General features: G+C 45.5%; 1 protein-coding gene across 1 annotated transcript; it reads left to right on the forward strand.

Moving 5' to 3' along the window:
• The first annotated feature begins 787 nt into the window (after window positions 1–787).
• RSPH9 (radial spoke head component 9) lies at window positions 788–19997 on the forward strand. Its single transcript, XM_076334329.1, has 5 exons — window positions 788–1014; window positions 1272–1434; window positions 2013–2142; window positions 2704–2850; window positions 19744–19997. The coding sequence occupies exons 1-5, from the start codon at window positions 788–790 to the stop codon at window positions 19902–19904; spliced, it is 828 nt and encodes a 275-aa protein (XP_076190444.1). The 3' UTR covers window positions 19905–19997.
• Window positions 19998–20607: the final 610 nt, after the last annotated feature.

Here is a 20607-nt window from a genome sequence, read left to right on the forward strand (position 1 = left end):
TTTGTGGTATCCCAGCTAAGGTGCAATACAACTGTATGCCCTCCTGCTTTGGAGGACTTACCTTTGGATTTAGGCCTCTTGAAATTGAGGAACAGCTATGCAGGACAGCCACCCCTAACTGCATTCTTAATGGGTTGCTGCTGGTCAGTGTCTCTGGGTCTCGGGACAGGGTTAGCTTTACACAGGACTAGCACGGCCAGACCTGCCGGCACAGGCAGCTGCCTGCAGGCTCTCCAGGGCCCTGCTTTCTCCTTCGTTGCTCTAGAGGAAGCCCGCGGCTGACCCACAGACGGCGCACAGCCTCCTCGCCGTGACTGCCCTGCTCTCCTCAGCCCCCCGCGGAGGGAAGGCCCGGGCCGAGGCGGCGGTTGCACCGCACGGGAGGTGCTGTCGCCCCGTGTCTGCTCAGGCGCCGAGCTATGGAGGCCCCCGTGAAGCGCCCGCCCCAGCGCTCCCCTTCCGCCTCACCCACGGGGCCTGCCCGGCCGGACCCTCAACCCGGCCCGGCCGCCCAGCGGGGACGGCGGCGGCGGCGGCGACCTGCCGCCATTGTCCGCCTGCGCCCACCGGCGCCGTTTCCATGGCAGCGGAGAGGCGGGACCCGCCGTTGCCATGCCGGCGCCGCTCCCTCCCCCCCGCCGTTGCCAGGGCGCTGGCTTTGATTGACGTTTTGGGCCGTTCCCTCCAGCGGAAGCATGCGGTCACCTTTGACCCCAGCGCCGCGGCAACGGCGCGGCGCCTGCCCGTCCGAGCGACGGTTGCCTGGCAACGGCGACGCGGAGCCGCCATGGAGGCGGCGTCGCTGCCCGCCGCGCTGGAGCTGGCGGCCGGCGGCGGCGCGGGGCTGAGCCCGGAGAAGCGGGCGGTGCTGGGGGCCTCGCTCCTGCTCCTCCAGCGCGACTACCGCTTCGAGCGGGTCTGGTTCTGGGGCTGCATCCAGGGCGTGCGCGGCGCCTACTACATCGCCGAGGGGCTGGGCCCTGACCGCGCCGCGCCCCGCAGCCGCCTCTACAGGTGCGGAGGCCGGGCCCCACCGCCGCTCCGTGCAGGGGACGGGGACCTCCCTGGGGAGGTGGGACCGGGGACCCCTAAACGGCCTCGGGAGGCCGGTTTGGGGGCTGGGGGGGGAGAAGAGAGAGAGTGGGGGGTTCGGGGGGGGCTGCCCAGCTCTCCTGGAGGGAGCCTCGCTGTGCCCCTAAGGGGCCTGGCAAGGCTGCATCGAGCCCTGTGCTTCAACGGACTCGGGCCTGTGTCGTGCTTGTCGCTGGCAGCTTGAACTGCGTGGAATGGAGCCTCCTGCCACCGGCGACCGAGGAAATGGTTGCGCAGGCTGAGCAGCTGAAGGGCCGTTTCCAGGGGGATCCTTCTTTTGAGTATGAGTACACTGAGATAAATGCAGAAGATGCTGAAAGACTGTTTGAAGATGGTAAGGAGGTAAATACAGCAAAACACTTTCGAACTCTCTTCGCTACAGTTGTACCCCTCACACTGGACAGGTGGTGGCTCCTCCTCCTTGTTTGTAATAAGCAGCCTGAGCCTGTGCTCAGGCAGAATATATATAATTTCCTCTTCACTGTCATTGTGTAGCAACGGCTTCTTGATTGAACTCTTGCTTCAGTTACTCCTGGAGTTAGACACAGTTGAGAAATACTCTTTCTCCTTTATGTTTTATTATGCACAATTGGTACAGATCCTCACTGCAGTGTCTGAAGCTTTACATAGGAACTGCAGATACCATTCTTTATAACAGAATAGACAAGTCATAAGTAGCTTAATTGAGAGGGAGGAAAGGATGGATGAAGAGAGGGACAGTTAATTCTCTGGTGAATCTACACTGTCTGCTCCTGCTTCTCTTCTTATAAGAAGAATGTCCGATTTGTGGTCCTCCTCTTAGTGCCATTGGGCTCCAAGCTGATGAGTCTGTTGTTGTTTCTATTGTCACCTCGAGTTTATTTTCAGAAATGACAACAAGGAAAGCCCTGCCTTTAAAATTTGCCTATTTTTCTTTAAAGCCCATGATCAAGGAGGAGTCCCGCCTCGTAGCTACGATAGAACAGATAGACAGAGCAGTTGGTATCATCCCCCGGGGGGCATTTTTGAAGACTCCTCTTGGGTCTGTGCGTGAAAACAGAAACTTTGAAGGTAAATTCTCATTGTCTTTATCAGGATCAACTGTACTTTGATCATAAAGGCTGTAAATTAAGATTACTTTCTCTAGCTGATGTTTTGATTTCAGGTTTATTTTTATCTTGGGTAAGATGAACAGGGAGGAGAGAATCCAATGCCACTAAAGTTCAGGTGCATGATTCAACTCTGGAAGGTGGGAGGAGAGTCAGTAATGGCTCTGAGTCATTAAACCCGTAGTTTCATTTGTCTGTGTATAGTTTATGTCAGTGTTTAGCAATTATAGCTGCAGTGAATTCTCCATCTAGAGGTAGGATGTAACCAAATGGGCACAGAGAGTTGGTCTCAACTCATGCCCATTGCTTATCTGGGACTGCAGTTAGCATGGTCTGTAATGCACAGCATCAGGGAGTACTGCCACCCATATCTGGCAAGTCTTTGGTCTTCTGTGGAGTCCATTGGAGAAAGATTGTGATTCTGTCCTATGCTGTGGGTGTTAGAGAAACGATATGACATTCGATGGTATAATGTATGTTAGCCCAGCTCACTGTATTAATGGTCACCAATGACTGTTCGCAGGTCTGTCTTTGACGGAGGCAAAAAAGTTAAGTTCCTATTTCCATTTTACCGAGCCTGTTAACCTGAAGAATAAAACCCTGCTGGAAAAGGCTGACCTGGACCCATCCACTGACTTTCTAGACTCTCTGGAGCATGATATCCCACAAGGTAAAGGTGGCAGAATCAAGAGATACAATGAAAGGGAAGGCAGTCCAAGTAGCCTGGGAAATGCCGAGGTGACAAGGTGTGTGTTACTGCGGCGTTGATGTGCTTGGGAGAAGTTCCTGCAAATCTGTAAGGGAACTTTATCCTTTAATGTTGTAAGTGTTGTACTTAATTCCCTTTTTAAGCAATTATAAATGCTTACAGTGGTAAGATGTAAGTGTACCAGGGCTGTCACATCCTCACAACAGATCTGACCACATCAGCAGTTACCCCCTCTGCCTGAGTGCCATATTCCCTCCTGACTTCTGTAAAGCCTGTGATAGCTGGTGTCCCTACCAGGAGAGACAACTCCACCAGTGATAGAGGGAATTTATGTGGTTTGAAGTATTTCACACCTCTTGCTCCACCCAGTATTGCTCTTCTTTATCTAAATGGGCTCTCATTAACACAAAGCTGGTATCTCTGAGAGGCTGAATTCAAACTTTCCTTTGATAAACTGTGTTAGAAATGCTGTAGTGTGGAATAATCTGTACTCTACTGGAATTACACACTGTGGAAGGAGAAAGGAAGATGTGCATACTGGAATGTATCTTCAGTTCACATCTCTACGGTTCTGCTGGACAACTGTTAAATGTATTTAAAGCCTCTTCCAGGGATTCCTCTGGCAGGATATTTCTCTAAAGAGATAGGGATGACTTGTTATTTGTTTCTAACTGCTTTTTGCTGATTTGCTGCATTTTTCAGATTGGACCAAGCATTTCCACATCTTGCTGTCTAGAAATATTCTTGGGACACAATCAGAACTTAGGTTTGCTATTTTATTCCTATCCTGGAGTAGCAGGATAGGATAGTAGGTGTCCTGTGCCAGATGGAATTGGCTGGAAGGACAGTGAATTGCCAGTGCTGTAAATAGCTTTTCAGACTTTGTCATCCATCTATCTATCATCCATCTATCTATCTGTCTGTCTGTCTGTCTCCCAACCTTTCCTTTGGCAAAAAAGAACTGAGAATGAACCTAGTGAACTCTTGCCTGAATTCTGAACACTTTTGACTGTTCAGAGCATGAACAGCACTAAAATCTAAACCATTGTTCAACTTACTGGGAGTGTCTTTGCTGCAGTCATTTTCTAGAAGTGTAGTCTGGAGAGACCGCATGTTTTTACACACAGTGGCTCATTGAATTGGCCCTTTTGACTCAAAAAGGACTATTGCAAGGGGGGTTAGGTCCTAGATACCTCCTAAGAAAATTTTAGCTGCAGTTTGGTATGCTAGTAGGCGTTGCTACTGTTTGCATTTTTCCCCCCCTCTTTTTTTCTAGGGTTTGTGGTAGGGAGACTTTAATTTTCTGAGGCCTGAAACCACAGAGCCACTGCAGCAGGACATAAATCTGCCATGCTTTCTATGTTTCCACTAGAAAGCAGGCACTGAGGGCTAAGAGCCTGAAGGCTAATTTGCATCACAGAGTTGGTTTTAGCCACCTTCAGCTGTGATGGAGAATGGCACCTTTGAAAGATTACAGATACCATTCTGCAGTGTTTCGTATCTAGTTCAAGGGACGAGGCAACTGGCAGGTCATGCTGTGTGTTAGACACGATGGCGGTTCTGTTGAAGTCTTTAAATCAAATTTGACTTGTAGCTGTATTTTACCCAGCAGCAGATACAAAGTGGGGCTCAGTTGTGCCACTGTCACGTTTGTCTTCCTGTAGCAACCTGAGGTCTGTGTAAGCGTGAACCTTTGCCCCCTTCCCGGGAGGTTGTTGCTGTTAGTGCAGATCTCAGTCTCCTCAAAAAAAGTTACCTCTCGAAGACTACCTGAGCTCAAGTGCGGCTGAGTGCTTCTTAATGGAAGAGGAGAAAATTCATCACGGTGCCTGTGCAGCTCTGGCTGTATTGTCCTGCTCTTTTTTGGACTGAACCTGGGGATTGATGGAATGAGCTTGTCAGGCGAAGGAAGTAAGACAGGAACTGGTTACAGGATCAGCAAGGCATGTAGCCTCTCTAATTGCACTCTATCACATGCAGATAGGAGCTTTGACATTAAAGAAAGATCAACCCACCCCCCTTTAACAAGCATTCAGGTTGCCTAAAGTACCGGTTGCTTGTGAAACTGTGGGGAAAAAAAGAACAGAGGGCAGACACAGGCTTTCTGCTGATTTTATCAGCATGGCTCTGCCAAAGTCACTCACTCCTGGCTGCAAGGCACTCAAGCTTTGGTTCTTGGATTGCCTTCCTTCAACTCTGCCAGTGCATGTTGGTCCTGACCCAGAGCAGACAGTGCTTTTTCTGTTTCCTGACATGTTGTTCATAGCTCTGGCAAATCCCCTCATTTTGACCTGAAGCTTTTCTCACCTTTCCTGGTTAGATCCTCTCTTGAACAGTTATTGTCAGAGCAGAAGTAGGAATTCCCAAATCTATTGCATCTAGAATTGTGGCTGAAGCCAGAATTGTCTCTGCCCTCAACAAATACACAAAAAGTGGACTGAAGGTGAGTGACATCTGAGTAATGCTCCCCTCCCAGCCTGCATTGGCTAGAGTTTCCCTAGCATCTTAAAAGACCTAAAGAACAGGACTGAGAGATTAAGGGCTGATTTTAACCTGTCTAAAAGTAACAACTGAGTTGGAATAGTTTCCTTATCACTTGGAGACTGAGCATCTGTGATGGCTGTCAAGGGGGTAACTGTCATAAAATGTATGGTGTGTCATTATAGGAGAGCAGAGGTGTCTTACAGAATGGAAAGTTGGAGGCAGAGAGAACATTTTATATGACAGCTGAGAGGTGGGAAGAAAGGAAGTTAAAACCGGGTTGAATAAAGGAAACAATGGTAAAAGCAGAGTTTAGTGCAAGATTGGAAAACTTGGAGTTTTGTAACAAAACTGTCTGCCACCCTTATCTTTACCAGTGATATCTGTGGTGATTGCAGGTTCCAGATTCTGTCTGTGTGTCTATCAGGTTATTTGTGCACTTTATGAGTTCAGAGTATGTTGCTGCTCCTCCCCTAATCGTACTGTGAGTCTGTTTTTTCTTGGTGTCTCAGCTCCCAGAGGCAAGTGACTGTACGACTTAGCTTTTATTAAAAAAATACATTTTTTTAATGATTGTAGAGAAAAGTGGGGGAATGTGAACCATGTCTCAAAAGCAAATTCAATCAGTTTATCCCCTTTAAAATCTCCAGCTCTCTGAGCCAAACTCATGAATTCGAGTGGCCTGACTCATGATTTTTGAACATGGAGGGGTTGCGATACTGATCTTCTGTCACCACAGTATCAGATCATGTAATGCTTCATTCTGATCCAAATGGCCAGCTGGCTAGAATGTTGCATGCTGGGATCTGTAGGTTTTGCTGGCCATATGTCTGCATTAAAGATAAGCTTGTTTGCTCTAGTCTAAGCAGACAATCTGCTCAACTTTATGCACAATTAGATGTAGCCTTTCAGCTGCTGGCAGATTGCCAGCCTGGTCCTTTCTGCTGCATGGGGTTTGGCACCCTGGGTGATAGCATTTCAGGAACTAGAGCTGTCGCAGTTTTACGTGTGCTTGTAGATAATGGAATGGCAAAGCAAATAGCAATAATTCCTAGCATGCCTACAGCAGTTTCACTTGATGACCCAATGTTGTGTAGATATGAAATAATAGTCACTTTTCAGGCATTGGCATGATGGGGAAAGTGAAAATGAAGGGGAAAGGATGATTTTACTGTGGTCATGGTATCAGATCAGGCAACGCTACATTCTGCAAGGATAAAGGAAGGGGATGGGAGAAAGCTCAAGGTACTAGTGTAGAATGGAAAGCTTGGGAGGAAGTAAAATAGGGGATGGAGAATTCAGTTCTTTGGCGCTTTCAAACTACAGTTCAGAAAAGCAATAACTTGACTCTGAAGGTTTGTTACAGGTTACTGGCTCAGATCACTTTGATATGGAGATAAGGGACACCAACAGGGCACTATTAAAAACTAATGCAGGAGTGGAGGTATGCGAGAGGCAAAGGGAAAGAAAAATGTGGATAGGAAAAGATATGAGTGGAAATAGGATTTCTATGAGAAGAGTTTATTCAAAAGTCATGACTCCCAGTCAAGAAATAGCTGCTTTTGGCTGAAAGCCTACCACAGTTCACTGGTGGGGTAAAAGTAGGAATTAGAATTTAAAAAAAAAAAAAGCAATATAAAAGGAAAGGCAGAAAGTTGCGAACAATTTGATTGATATAAATTGGAGTTGATAATGAGTAGAAAATGACAAAGGAAGCCAGGATAACCTGGAGTAATCCACGACAACTATAAGGAGGATTTTTTTCAAGTATATTGAGAGGAAAAGAAAGCGTAGTAATGGTACTAGAAACTGTCACTTAATGGTGATGGTAAAAAGGCTGATAAGAATGTGGAAGGGCAGATATGCTCAATAATTTTTTTCTCGTTTGTTTTTGGAAAGAATATGGACTCACATCAAATGAAGACAATAAAATACTGTTTCAAACAGTTTTCAGACTATTTGCTAAGGGAGGGTAGAGTTAGGCAACCTTTTATGTTCGTCAGAAAATGAAAATGGCAGAGCCAGGTAAGTTACTCCTGAAATCATTATCTCAGGAGACTTGTGGCATACTTACGATGCTAACCTTTAATAAATCCCAGCATTGCAGAGATATTCCCTTAAACTGATCTTGATTAGTTGTGATTCAGAAATCACTGAATGGGTGTATTTCTGGAAGGGGTCAGAAGAGGCTTCAGCTGGGACCAGTGCCAGAACTGATATTTTTCAACTTATTTATAAATAATTTAGAAGTAAAGGATTGGTAGAGAGACAAATAATAACAAGGGCAAGATGGCTACAGAGATCTGGCAAACTTGGCTTGCTTAAACAAAGTACGTTTTGATGTAGCTACCTGCAAAATCACCTATCTAAGAGCAGGGACTGGAAGCCAGACTTGTATTCTGGAAGCTGTGGCTCTGAAAGGAAATCCAGGCACAACCCACTGAACATCAGCTCCCAGTCTGATCCTGAGACTTAAAAGGCTAATTTGATCTGTAGATGTATAAACAAGGGCATAGCAAATAGGAACAGGGAGGTGACTTTACTTTTGCATATACTGTTAGTGGAATTAGAACTGGATTACTGCATGTTGCAAAACTGGAGAGTTGCAGAAAAGAGCCACAAAATGATTCAAGGCCTGATGAGAGACATAAACAGTTCAATCTGTTTATCTTACGGAAAAGAACATGAGAATGACTGTATTACACTGTGTAAATACTCCATGGAGTTTAAGTATTGGGTACTGAAGATCTATTTAGTATAGCAGAGAAAGGCATAACAGGAACCAGCAGCTGAAAATTATAGCCAGAAAAACTAAAATGAAAAATTAGGTACAAATTTTAACAGTGAAATGATTACCAGCTAGCAAGGGGAATGGATGAGTCTTTGTCTGTTGCTATCTTGGCATCATGCTGAATGTCTTCCTGGGAATTGTGTTTTAGCCAAATGCAAATACAAGTTGCTAGTCCCAGACATGAGTAACTGAGTTCGATTTAATGGGCAGTGGTATGCAGGAGTCCAGAACAGATGATTTCCTGGTACGCCTGGCTGTAAACTTGATGACAGCTGTGGAGGGTGATATTTAGCTCAGGCTTCTTCATTGTCAGTGACAATAACACAAAGACAACAGTGGGTTCCTGAGACAGTGGCTTTAAGTGCAGGACTTGCAGTACAGCTGGCTTTGCTTCCTGAACTATGATGCAGGAGGGCTCAAAAGAGGGCTGAGGAGATTCCTGACTTATCGCTGTCCATTGTGGAGGATGAATTGCGGAGCCAAGACCCCTCAGATGTAGTTGCTGACTCTCTAATGCTGGGAGAGATTTTTTAGCAGCATTCTAAATGAGTATACAGTAGCAGGGTGGATCATGGTGAGTCTTGTCCACTTGCTGTTTCAAGATTCGGCTAGAGGAAGGGGAGAAGTGCCTAGACAGAAGATCATTTCAGTTCCTTTACCATTTTGACTGTGGAGGAGATGACAGTCACGCAGCCTGTAGCTCTATTTCTTCACCCAAATGTGCAATGTTTTTGGAGCATTCCTTATACAGCATTACAGACAAAAGGATTTATGGCTGTTTCCCTGACTGAACACTTTGGGCACTAGCCTTTCTGTAAACTTGCTTAACAGTAGCCTGGGTTAGAACGCTAACCTCCTGTCCTCTGAGCTTCTTTAGCATGCTCTTTATCGGTTTAGCAAAAGCTGGTGCTTAATGAGTCCTTGAAGATGGAGAGGTTGCATTTCTAAGTGGGAGATACTTTCCTTTGGCCACTCTCAAAGGCCATTTTGGTAGTCCCATCTTGGCTGCCCCAAAAGCCCAGGTACTGGAAGGAAGAAGGCCAGGAGACACAAACCTGCTTTATCTCCATGTATTAACACAGCTAATTAACTCCCTTTCGACCCCCCCTCCAGGCGATTAATCCCCTATCAGCCTCCGTCTCCAGCCATTTGAAGAGTCTGTGTCTGCAGAGGTATTTACAACCCCCAGCTAGCCAGCAGAGAGCAAGTTGGTCCGTTATCAGGGCTCTAAGACAAATGGCTGCCTATCTCCCCAGTGGCCTTGCAAAATCCAGCAAAGTGCTATGCTGTGCTGGCCACCTACTTTCACCCAGCCTCCCTTCTCCACTGACATTTCACAGATGTGACCTGAGCCCTCCCCTTTCATTGCTTAACAATAAGCAGCACCTCCCCAGCTCTGTGAAAGCTGAGAGCAAGAGCACTTTACTTCTTAGCCTGCCAAGAGCCACACGGGGACAAGGCTTTTCAAGCTGTCTCACTGAAATCCAAACTAAAAGACCCATAATGAATGAGAGGGCAGTGCTTCGTGTTAGCAAGGATAAAAAGAGGTAGCCAAAATGTAGACCGAAATACCTAGTGTGGCTCACAGCTACCCTTGCTCCTGGTTAGGAGAGGTGATCCTTAGGCTTCGTGAATGTGTGAAAGGGAGCTACAGTATCCCATGGAGTTACCTGACATTTATACAAGTGGTTTTGACAAACGAGCTTTATAACACAGTGGTACAGAAAGAGTAAAACAGATTAGTGTGCATCAGAACAATCGGCTTTCAGATGTGGGAATCGAACCGAATAGCTGGCTCAGTGGGTTATTAGTTAAAGCATTGGTACCTGAATGTCTCTGTTAAAACTGAAGTCAGCCATCCCTAGAAATAATTCTAGGATGGCCGTAGCTGCTACCTTCCAGCAGGGTGCACTATGGTGCCAGCATTGTCAGTGTTGAGCACAGAAAAGGAAACCACAGAAAAGTAAAATGAGAAAGAAAAGCACCAAGAAGAGCATCGGACTGAGGAGAAGGTAAGGCCTGAGTTCCCAGACTGTGGTATACTGACCTCCTGAACTGTAGGTATGGAGAAGACGCTGTCCCTTCCAAGCTTAGGCAATTTCTGGAATGGTCACTGGACTTCTCAATAGCTTTCTTAGCCTCCTTAGCTATCACAGGCATGTAATGGCCATACACAAATACATAAGCATGTCTCCTACATCCTTCAAAAGTAGAGACACTTTATTTTTGCTAGTGATGTGTGGACTGGGGAGCCTTTAGAGGCTGTTAAGGCCACTCCTGCAGTGACCCAAGAGAGCTGCCTTGGAGCAATAAAAGATGTTGTCCCTCCTACAGCTGTGGTGCTGCCAGCTCAGGAGTTCAAGATCAGACTGGAACCTCTCACGTGGCAGCACAGCAGGAGGACTCCAGAGCCAGCTAGTATTAGACCTTTTGACTGGCTGTCCATGGTCTGCCTCGATTTCTGGAAAGGAGTCTGTTTTTCTTGGGCTTTGTGTCTACGGGTAATAAAGCAGTGCATTCACTGCTTTTGGGTCCTAGGTCTGTATCACCTCAGGGGTGTTGTTTAGTCAGAGGTCTTGGATGAGTTTATACTGGAGCAGGGCTGCCCACCATCTGAGAGCTGCGGTGGAGTCTTTCGCCCTCCTGACTGCTGCAGTGAAAGAATGAGGACAGAAGCAGGGTCTTAGTAGCAACTTTCCAGGGATTGTATTTAAAGTTTTTTCCTCCTCAGTAAAAGAAATCATTGCCCACCCTGTCTCCATTTCAGTTCCTGGTTCAGTGGACATGAAAAGGAGATGAACTTCTTGCTGAACTGATGGGAAATGCTGGTAAAGCCTCTTAGAACCAGAAGTTGTAGTTTATCACCACATCAGTCAGCCTTGGCCTAACCCTTTCTCTAGGGAATGATGAAAAATTACTTGCAGGGGAAAGCCTAGGGCAGTCTGTGTGTCACTGAAGTCAGAATGAGGTCAGCTTTTGCTAGGAGTGATCTCTTTCTGAAGGGGCTCCACGTAAGGAGTGGCAGCTCCTGCCCGCGCAGCAGTTGGCATTGGTGCCAGCCCGGCATACAGTTTTGCTTTGCTGTTTGCTGCCCCTTTGGCCATAGAACTTTTGCAGGGAGGAAGACAACGGGCGTTGTCTTGTTTTACTGTACACAGATACCATACGGATTGAAATTCTGTATGCTGAAGGAGTGTGTGGCTGTGTGTAGAGGGAAAAGGACAAGGGACTGTTCATCTATGGGTATATTTGTACAGCAGTTGTGCTGTGCAGGGATAGCTAGGCTATCCCAGGCACTAGAAGATGCTTAGCCATCTGTAGTGTTCAGAATTAGGTTGAATATCAACACAACTGCACTGTGCTATGTGGATATGCTCAGTGTGACAGTCTTCTCAGAAACTGGTAAACTCTTCAGGTAATTTGGGCCAGAATTTGTATCTAGTTTAGTATGAAAACATCGACAGTTTATAATCCATGCCATCTGTTCCTTGTCCTAAGCCCTTTTAACTAGTCCTGCTAATTTGACGATGAGGTAAGAAGTACAACTGGGGGACTGACAGGGCTTGTAGCCTTGCCCCTCCTGCAGGAGAGTGAATTGGATGTGCTCTAAGCATTCGGTGGGTTTTGAATCCCAGCATCGACTGCTTTGTGTTCTCTCAGAATTCAGAGATCAATGTGAGGTTCTTTGCCCCTAATCCAGCCCCTGTTCATCATTATCACCTCCTCAAAGTGGCCGTGCTTTGTTATCAGGAGAGGCAAAATCTTACAAGGTGGCCATAATCTCCTCTGAGAGTCAGACAGATATTCTCCCGTGGGTAAGAAAGTGACAGTGACCGAAAGCTCTAGGGGGAAGCAGGCTAGAACAAAGCTGTCCATTGCATCCTTTCATCAAACTGTTAATCTTTCTTTCAAAGACATCACATTTGTTTGGTGACAAAAGCCCCAAAGAAGCTGAATTGAGCCTGAAATCCTGTAGCAAGATTTAGAGGAAGCGTCTTTCATTCAGAGCAGGGAGGGGTGAGAGACTCCTTCTTTTTCTTCCTACCAACCAATGGGCTCACAGAAGCCCACGAAGGTGACGGATTAATGCAGGGGCTCCCCAGGTAGATGCTACGTGACTCCTGGCACGCTCCAAAAACGTTTCCACAGCGACCAGCTGAACAAGAAATATGGAGTGTGACGGGATCCAGCATAAACCTGTGCTTTGGAAGGAGGGTGCTTTGCCACTCTGAGAGACTTCTAAATTTACTACAGAAGACCCAAGATACAATGATCTGTATTGTTGTCAGAATCCAAATAGCAGGGATTTTAATCAGTTGTTCCTACTCCTTATAAGTTTTGATAGCATATTGTCTTGCTGTTTCCTCTAGTGCACAGCCCCATTCCAAATCTTTGTTCTGGATGCTTTCTGTGCAAAGTCTGCACCTTTTTCTTAACAAAAAAAAAAATAGTGAAAAGGATTCTAGCTCTATTCTAATTATCAGGTGGATTTAGGACTAAAGGGCAAACTAATTGGGCTATAAGGGAGGCTGTAATTTGATCTGTATTACTCCTGTGCTAGCTTTTTCAGTCCTTCCCATCCTTTGCTGCTCATTTATGTCTGTGTATTGTCCCTTCTTTTGTGTTGGCATTGCTGGCTGTGCAGCCAGATTCCAGCTGGAAAAATAACTTTATTTTTGGCTGGACTATTTTTCAGCCAGATCGTTTCCCTGATCTGGTTCACTGAGCAGTAAATAAACACTTCTGTGGTCTCTATGATGGAAGAGTGATGAGGGGGGGAGTAAGAGTTTGAGGGCAGAAACTGCTTCAACTGGATTAAGTAGCACTGTTGTCAGATGTCTAAGTATGGCCTGAATTTCACCCAGTACTTGGAGGCACCTGAATACTGTGCATCTGGGACAGCGTTGCAATCCCTGAGTCTTCCTTGTCAGCAAGAAACAGGTACTTTGTGTGTAAACGGAAGGCCCAGGCCTGTCTTAATCATTTGTGCTGCAGAGGCATCCCCAGTGGGAGAGGATAATGGAGAGAAAAAGCCTCCTCTGAAGTAAGATGATTTTACTTTGAGGTTTGGGCATGGTTGTATTTGTGTGTCAAAGAGGTGGCAGGCATTAGGACCACGCAAGAACCACTTGGCAGCATCTGACTGACTGTAAGCTGTGCTTTCCTGGCTCTGGTGGCTTTTTAAAATAGTACTGAACCTGCAACCAGTCTGTGTTTTCATTTAATTATTATTAAATAGTTATATGGGGAATTGGAAATATTGACAGCAGTGTTAACATATGGGGTGCAGGTGGTGTGTCAAGCAAATGAGAGAGATTTAGTTTGCAGCCATTAAGTGGCATGAAGGAGTTTGAGCCCCACATAAGAGTGTTTGGATGTGTCCTTATGGCTGGTGGGCTGTGCGTGAAATGTCCGTGTGATGAAATTTGTTGAGAGCCAGAGCACAGTGACCTTTCCTTACAGCTGCTCTGCTTTGCAATTTGTCTTTGTTCCCTACAGACAGCAAATTAGAAATAGGAAGCTCTTCCCAGTGTAGGATTTTCTGTTGGAGGGAAATGGAAGCTAAATCCCATGGGTGTCGTGTAGCTTTGTCAGAACTAAGTGTTTGGGGTCATGCAGCCAAGCAGCGGCTGCTTTTGCAAAGGGAAACGGTTTTGTTGCCCCTCTCTGGGTGTTAATATTTGTCCTCTAACTCAGTACTTCACTCTCGGTCAGGACTGACTGCAGCAAGATCTGTTATAACCTGCTCTTGTGGCAGCATATTGTGTTAATGGTACGAGCAATCATGCTGTAGCTGCTTTTCCCTTGAGACATTTCCTCCTTTGAAGAGGAATTGATAATGTCACTTTTATGACCCTCTGTGAGCTTTTGCGACATGGAGCCTCTGTATCGGGCTGTCTAGCTTTTAAAGCTGTTTCTTCTCAAGCTTGCACTGAAATGAAGCATTGCTGAATCACCTCCAAAGCAGCAATGTTATGAGAGGTCATACTGAAAGTGGACCAGTTACGGCAGGAAAGTTCTTCTGCAAACAGCCCTCTTAAAAGGCTTTTGTTTAAAAGCTAATGTCTCATGCACCGTATTGCCTCTGTGAATTACAAGATTCAGCCTGTGGCTGAGACAGACATGGGGGATGAGACAGGGATTTCTATTGGTGACTGGAAAGGAAGAAGAAGCTGAGAAGGAGGTTGACACTTGAAATTCAGCCCTGGTGTCCTGGCAGCTGTTGAAGGGCCATAAAAAAGGCAGTGGTTTAACAGTGGGTGAGCATCAGGATCTTCAAAGCACTTTCTTGTTTGGGAAAGATGCAAGGGACTCCTCAGAATTCCTGCCTGTGTTTGGAGGGGTGGAGGCTGAAGCCTGATCCAAAGAGGGAATAGGAAGCTCCAGATCTTCATCCAGCGGATATTTTTCCCATGCTCTTTCCTCCCACACAGCAGCTCCCTCCCTTCCCTTCTGGAGCAGCAACAGGCAATAGTTTCAGCACAGACAGTGCTTGGCTTCCTTAGGTTTGCTGGGTGCAGCTTAAGAATTAACTTGCTCTTTTAAAAAAATGTATTTTGAAGAATGGAAACCTCACCAGAGCAGTGTTACTGTGAGAAATCTCTAGCGTGAGAGCAATGACCTCCAGTTCCCTGCACCTCAGCGAGCTTTGCATGATGAGTGAAGGTAACTCCGCTGCCTGATTTAGGGACAATACAGGCTACAGCTCACATGTAGATGCAAGTCAAAATCAGTATTTAACTCTAGGAAAGTCAGCTTTTACTTACTGTCTCCTAGTTCTAGTTGTGTTCCCTCCAATCCAAATAATAATAATTTTTAATTTTTTTTCCTGACAACTTTTACCTGGGAGTTTTGGTGTACCTTACAGACTGATGCTCTGAGCTTCCCAGCCTCCCAGTAAGAGACATGTTGTCTGACACAGGGGCAATGATGAGCACAGGGAGTGCCATGGGATATTCTGAGCCAATGTTAGAAAGGATTTGAACCCAGCATCCTGCTTCTGCATTTTTATAGTAATACAGAGCTACTACCTGTGCAATGATTTTACTCCAAAACCATTTGTAATAGCAGGGAAGTTTAAAAAAAAAAAAAAGGATAAAAGCAGCATTTAATTTTCATAATTCTCCTCATCCCTTTTTATATTGTATTATTAAATGCATTTCTAAGGCTTTCTCTTGAGGGAGGAAAGAAGGCATATTCATTTTAAGCTATTATTTCATACTGTTCATTAGCTACTGATTAAAGTACTTTTAGAGTGATTTATGACATCGTTATTTCAAACTCCTACAAGAAAGGTGGGCCTGAAAAAGCATCTTGTTGTTTGAAGATTGTGAGATTTGAGCTGTGATGGAAGAGAATACAATTGTCTTGGATCTTTCAAGGAGAACAACTTTCTCCATGTCTCATGAGTTCAAATATTAATTTTGTTTTCTGGGCTATTTTCTCAAATGCTACTAATGTGGTGAGATATGGAAAAAAAAAAGTACTGAGATAATGGGCCCTAATTTCTTCCTTTAAAGAAAAGGACCAAAATAAGCAGATAGGTTCCAGAACTTTAATGTGATATATTCTTAGAAGGCAGACACCAGCATTGTGTATCACATGCAGTTTCTGAATGGGTTTTGTGTGTTGCAGAAGTCCAGTCTGGAAAAGTATACTGAATAGATCACCTTTGATAGCTGGGTTAGAAAAATGTCCCCAGTATCTTGTTAGTAAAAGGTGGAAGGTGGCACTGCTGCTGCTGTTTGGCTCTGCAGAATAAAGAGCAGCTCTATGACTAATCATCATTCTGGCTGAAAACAGGATCCGAGTGAAAATGACATTACAGTTTCAGGCAGTTTCTTACAATTTTACCTGTCCTCAACCTATGTTGTGTCAGTCCAGTTGGGATTGCCCTTAGGTAACCTGCTTGTTTTGTTCAGGTCCTCATTTCACAGGAAGACTTATGCAGCATCAGCAAAACTTTATTGTCCATATTTGCATAGAACTAGATGCAGAGTCAAGGATCAGAGAAGAGCTGGAAAGTATAACAACTTGATATTCCCCAAAGGTCTCGCATTTATGAAATGACAAATTTGAGCCCTTTGAGAGTTTGCAGCTTGGACAGACGGTAGGGAAATGAAGCAGCTGCACGTCACAGCCTTCAGAGATCTAGCATAAAAGTGAATGGAGTTGTCTTCAATTACATCTGTCCATTTCTGACAGGTGTGAAGGTGCACGGGAAGTTCCTTTGATCAGCAGTTAACTGCTGATGAATACTCTGCAGAGGTTGATAAGCTTGTGTGACACCAGGTAAATGTTCTGAGGAGATCATGGATCCATGTACTGTATTGCCCCAGAGCATAGATTGGGGATTTAATCGAGTTGAACTCTACCTTCTCTGCAAATTTGTCCAACAAAAAGAAGTCTGAATCCAGATACAGTTCCTGAGAGCATTAATATCCCTGTTTTCCCTCTCACCTTTCCCATTTGTCATGCTCCAGGCATTTCTTTTTGTTCTTTGTAAGTAGTTTGGGGCAGAGGGTTCTTCTGTGTACATGAACATACATATACAAGCTATCACATGTACCCAGGCTGCTGGATGCTTCCAGTATGTTGGGAGGCATTAGCAAACTAGATAATCCCTACAGGCTTTCACCACCCAGCCAGGCAAGGCACAGTCCTATTCTTGACAGACTTGCTTCTTAGAGGACTGGTCCTAAATCAAAGACAATGAGAGTTCCTCATTCCATTATCTTTTTGTCAGAGAAACTCTTCCAAAAATTTATTCCCCCCTGCAAACCGATGTGTAAAGCTGCAGCAAGAGCCACCAGTATTTGGATGAAGGGCTTGCAGATCATTTCTGCAAGTTCAAGCTGCAAGAATCCTGCACTGAAAGCAAAGTCAGTTCAGTGTTCAAAGGAGAAATGGAAAAAGTTATTTGTCACAATTACATTCAGACCTATTTACTTGCCACGTGTTGCTCAACACCCCTATGCATAGTCTAGCTACTGCCACTAGCAAATACTGAAAACTTGGAGCGGCAAAGTTCAAGAAACTGTGTTTGAAAGCTTGTCCTTTGACAGCAGATGGCTGTAGTGCTTCAGCCACTGGATGATCTGCCTTGTAGTGAAGTGTTCATCTGGGTTTCCATGCTATCCAAGTAGTGAAGTTTCTTAAGAACATGCAGATTTTGTTGGAGACCCAGTCAGTCAGTCAGAATTTGTAATCCCAGTGGCTGAACCATAATATGTGTTTTTACTCCAGGTATGACAAAGATCCAGTCCAGTCTATGTCCATATGAGTGGCACTGGAGAGACTGTATGGGAGATTGGGGTTGTCTTGTATGTGAAACCACCGCTTGTGAAGACACTAGCTCATATTTTAACTAGGACCTGCGCAAAGAATGTCACAGTGCAAGGAAGGTGAAAAGATGGCACACACCTGTGCTGATCCTGCCCTATATTAAGTAGCGCTTTGCTTTACTGTGATTCCAGCTGTTTGTCTTTAGTGGGAAACATGGAGCTGAGTGAGTCAGAAGTAAGTTCTCCAGTGCAGAAATCTCCCGAGTCTTTAAAGACTGTGAATGTCTCCTTTGTACTTCTATCCTGCAGCCAGAGTCCGTTTGTCAGAAAGTTCAGTGACTGTCATGGAAGGTAGGGGTTCTTGCTGTTCATTTAGTTCCATGTTTGCACATAACTGAAGAGGGTACTTTGAAAGGTAACGGATCAAAGATGACGCAGGACTGATGTTGTGCATATTATGATATAACAAACCTGTGGAATTTGCTACTGAAGGAGACAGGGGAAACAATGGTGTCCAAGAAACTTTTGAAAAGTACAGAAATACAAAGAGAAGAGAGAGGTAACAGGAGAGCAGCACAACTCGTGACACCTGGTTTTGCAGGGCTTTGAATTGTGTTGTTCCTTTCTGATTCTGCAAACACCATACATGCATTTCCCCTCAACTTCCCTCCTCCCTCAAGCCCTCAGCTACTGCAGTTTGCCATGAACTGCGTAAGAGACTACACGTACTGCAAGCGAGCGTGCAAGAGCCCAAAGCTAGGCAAACAGAGATTGCCCAGCTAGCTGCTGCCTCTTGGCTGCCAGGCAAGCCAAACAGCCTGCGCTTCCTCGCAGCTGCTGGCAGGCCAAACAAGTAGTTTCAGGAGCTGCAGTCAACCCCTGGGCCATGTCCTGTGGCGACCTGTTGTAGGAACTTGTGGTGTTAAAGCCCTTCAGCCCTTTGTTGGATGTGACTAAAATTGGCCAAGAGTCAGAAGTTAGTGGGAGGGGGAGGACTGGCAGCTGACAGCAATCACAAAAGCCCTTCCCCTGGCTAACCATGACATGAGTAAGCATGAGTCATAGCATAAATTGATGAGCCTAAAATTATCTACAAGGATGAATACCGTCTAACTGGCCCAACACATTATGGGCTTTCTGCTTACTCTGGAATTGGCAGATTTTGGCTTTGGGTGCAGATAGGCTGACCGCTTGACTATAGGCCAGTAGTAGCCTGACAGCTCCAGCTGCATTTTTTTTTATTTGGGCCTGCTGCTTTTGCTTTTAGATGGAGATTTAGCGGGAACCTTCTTCCCTACAGAAATCAAACCTAGGCCATCTGCCTGATTAAAAAGACACCATGCTTACACAAATGCCTCTAGGCATTACTGATTTGGTGCTGAAGCTGGTATTTTCTTCTCCTGGCAGCTCCTTGTCCTCCGGCATTGAATCCAGGCCGATGCTCCAGCCCCCTCCCCTCCGGCATTGTTCCCAGGCTATCGTGTCAGACGCAAAACAAATACTCAGTGGCTCAGAGCTCCTTACATCCAGGAGAAACTGCATTTTCACACTGGCTCTGAACCTCCTCTGCAGAGCCAAAGCAAAATTAAGGCAGAAACTAATCCCTTTGCCCCTACCACGTACATCCTCTTCAATGGTGGAGCCAAGAAAGACTGAAGAGCATTAGCGTTTTCTGTAAATTTCTCTGAGATAGGAAATACCCTGCTTTTCACTTTCTCTTCTTCCTCTTTCCCAGTTGCTGCATCAGGGAAACCGGTCTTCCCTGGAGCAGGAAAGCGCCTTCTTCCTCTTCCCACTACTAATGTTACAAGTTTATTTTAAGAAGAAATTTCATACCTATGCAGGATTGCTATAGCTAGTCTTGGCTCTCTGTAGCTATTAGCTAGACCAAGTAGGTGGCAGAGCTTGTTAGAGTAACTGCTGCCCACTCAGAAGCAGCCAAGAATAGCTGTAGCCTCTCCTAGGGATCAAGTATACAAGTCTGGAGCTCCAAGGGTCCCTTCCTGTGATGCATACGACATTACCATCATAGCCATGGGAATATGCTACTGTGTGAAACTGGAAGATGCAAAACATCTGGAAACGAGGGCAGCCTGTAATGCTGAATTGACAAAAGAAGAAAGGGCATCAAGGTTTCTGGTCTCCCTGGCTTCCCTCTTTTCAGGTGTCACAAACTCCAGTGCAGCCTTGTGCGCTGTTAACCCACCGCAGTCCTTCTCCCAGCTTAGGGACAGTTTGCGCCAGGAACGCGGCCTCTTTCTCCTTTGCAGTGACTCATTAGCACATGTTCTTGCACAGGCTCCTGGACTGTCCAGCTAGAGAAGGGAGGCACTGTGGTGGTGCTGCGGAGCCTGCTGTGGCTGGGACTGACGTTCTACCATGTCCCAATGACCAAGCAATATGGCTACGTCTACTTTGGCACTGGCGAGAAGAACTTAGATCTGCCCTTCATGCTGTGACTCTCCTGTGTGGGACGAGGACTCGAGAACATTTAGATTTTATACTTAGGAAATTTTTGTTTACTGCTTGTTCTAATAAATGTGTGAAACTTCTGCACTTCGAGCAGGATTCTTTTGTGCCTGGACTCTGGCCCTGATTCTCTTCCTAGGACTCCACTGTGTGCAATCCTCCCTCAACTCCAGATCGAATTCCCTGTAATGTGTCACGGCAGATCTTTTAGATAGTAACAAATGGCATTTTCTTCCATGACGGGTGAAGCCCTAGGTCAGAAATCAAACCTAGGCCATCTGCCTGATTAAAAAGACACCATGCTTACACAAAAACTAATTTGGAGACAACATGAATGAATGCCTGCTGTCACCCATGAATGACAACAAAAATAGAGTTGGAGTCAGAGTAGAAAGCTGATGCATACTGTAAGGGATCAGTACTAAACCCTGAACTCTAGAAAGGCATACCGAAGAGAGTATTTCGTTTTTCAGATGCTAGGTTTCACCAAAATTAGAGGGGTCTTTCCAGCTCATGGCACTAAACTGTAGAAAAAAATTAACTGTGGGCATCACCTGGTCTTTTGCAAAATGTGTTCATTCAGGTTAATCTCAATGGTTTAATCCAGTGACTTTTCCATTAGTAAAGCTCACTGAGCAGAGCTACCTGGGCTAGAAGACATAGTAACTTTTGTATGTAGGAGAAGAAAGAAAA

Source organism: Aptenodytes patagonicus, chromosome 3, assembly GCF_965638725.1.
Source record: "Aptenodytes patagonicus chromosome 3, bAptPat1.pri.cur, whole genome shotgun sequence".
Classification (NCBI taxonomy): domain Eukaryota; kingdom Metazoa; phylum Chordata; class Aves; order Sphenisciformes; family Spheniscidae; genus Aptenodytes; species Aptenodytes patagonicus.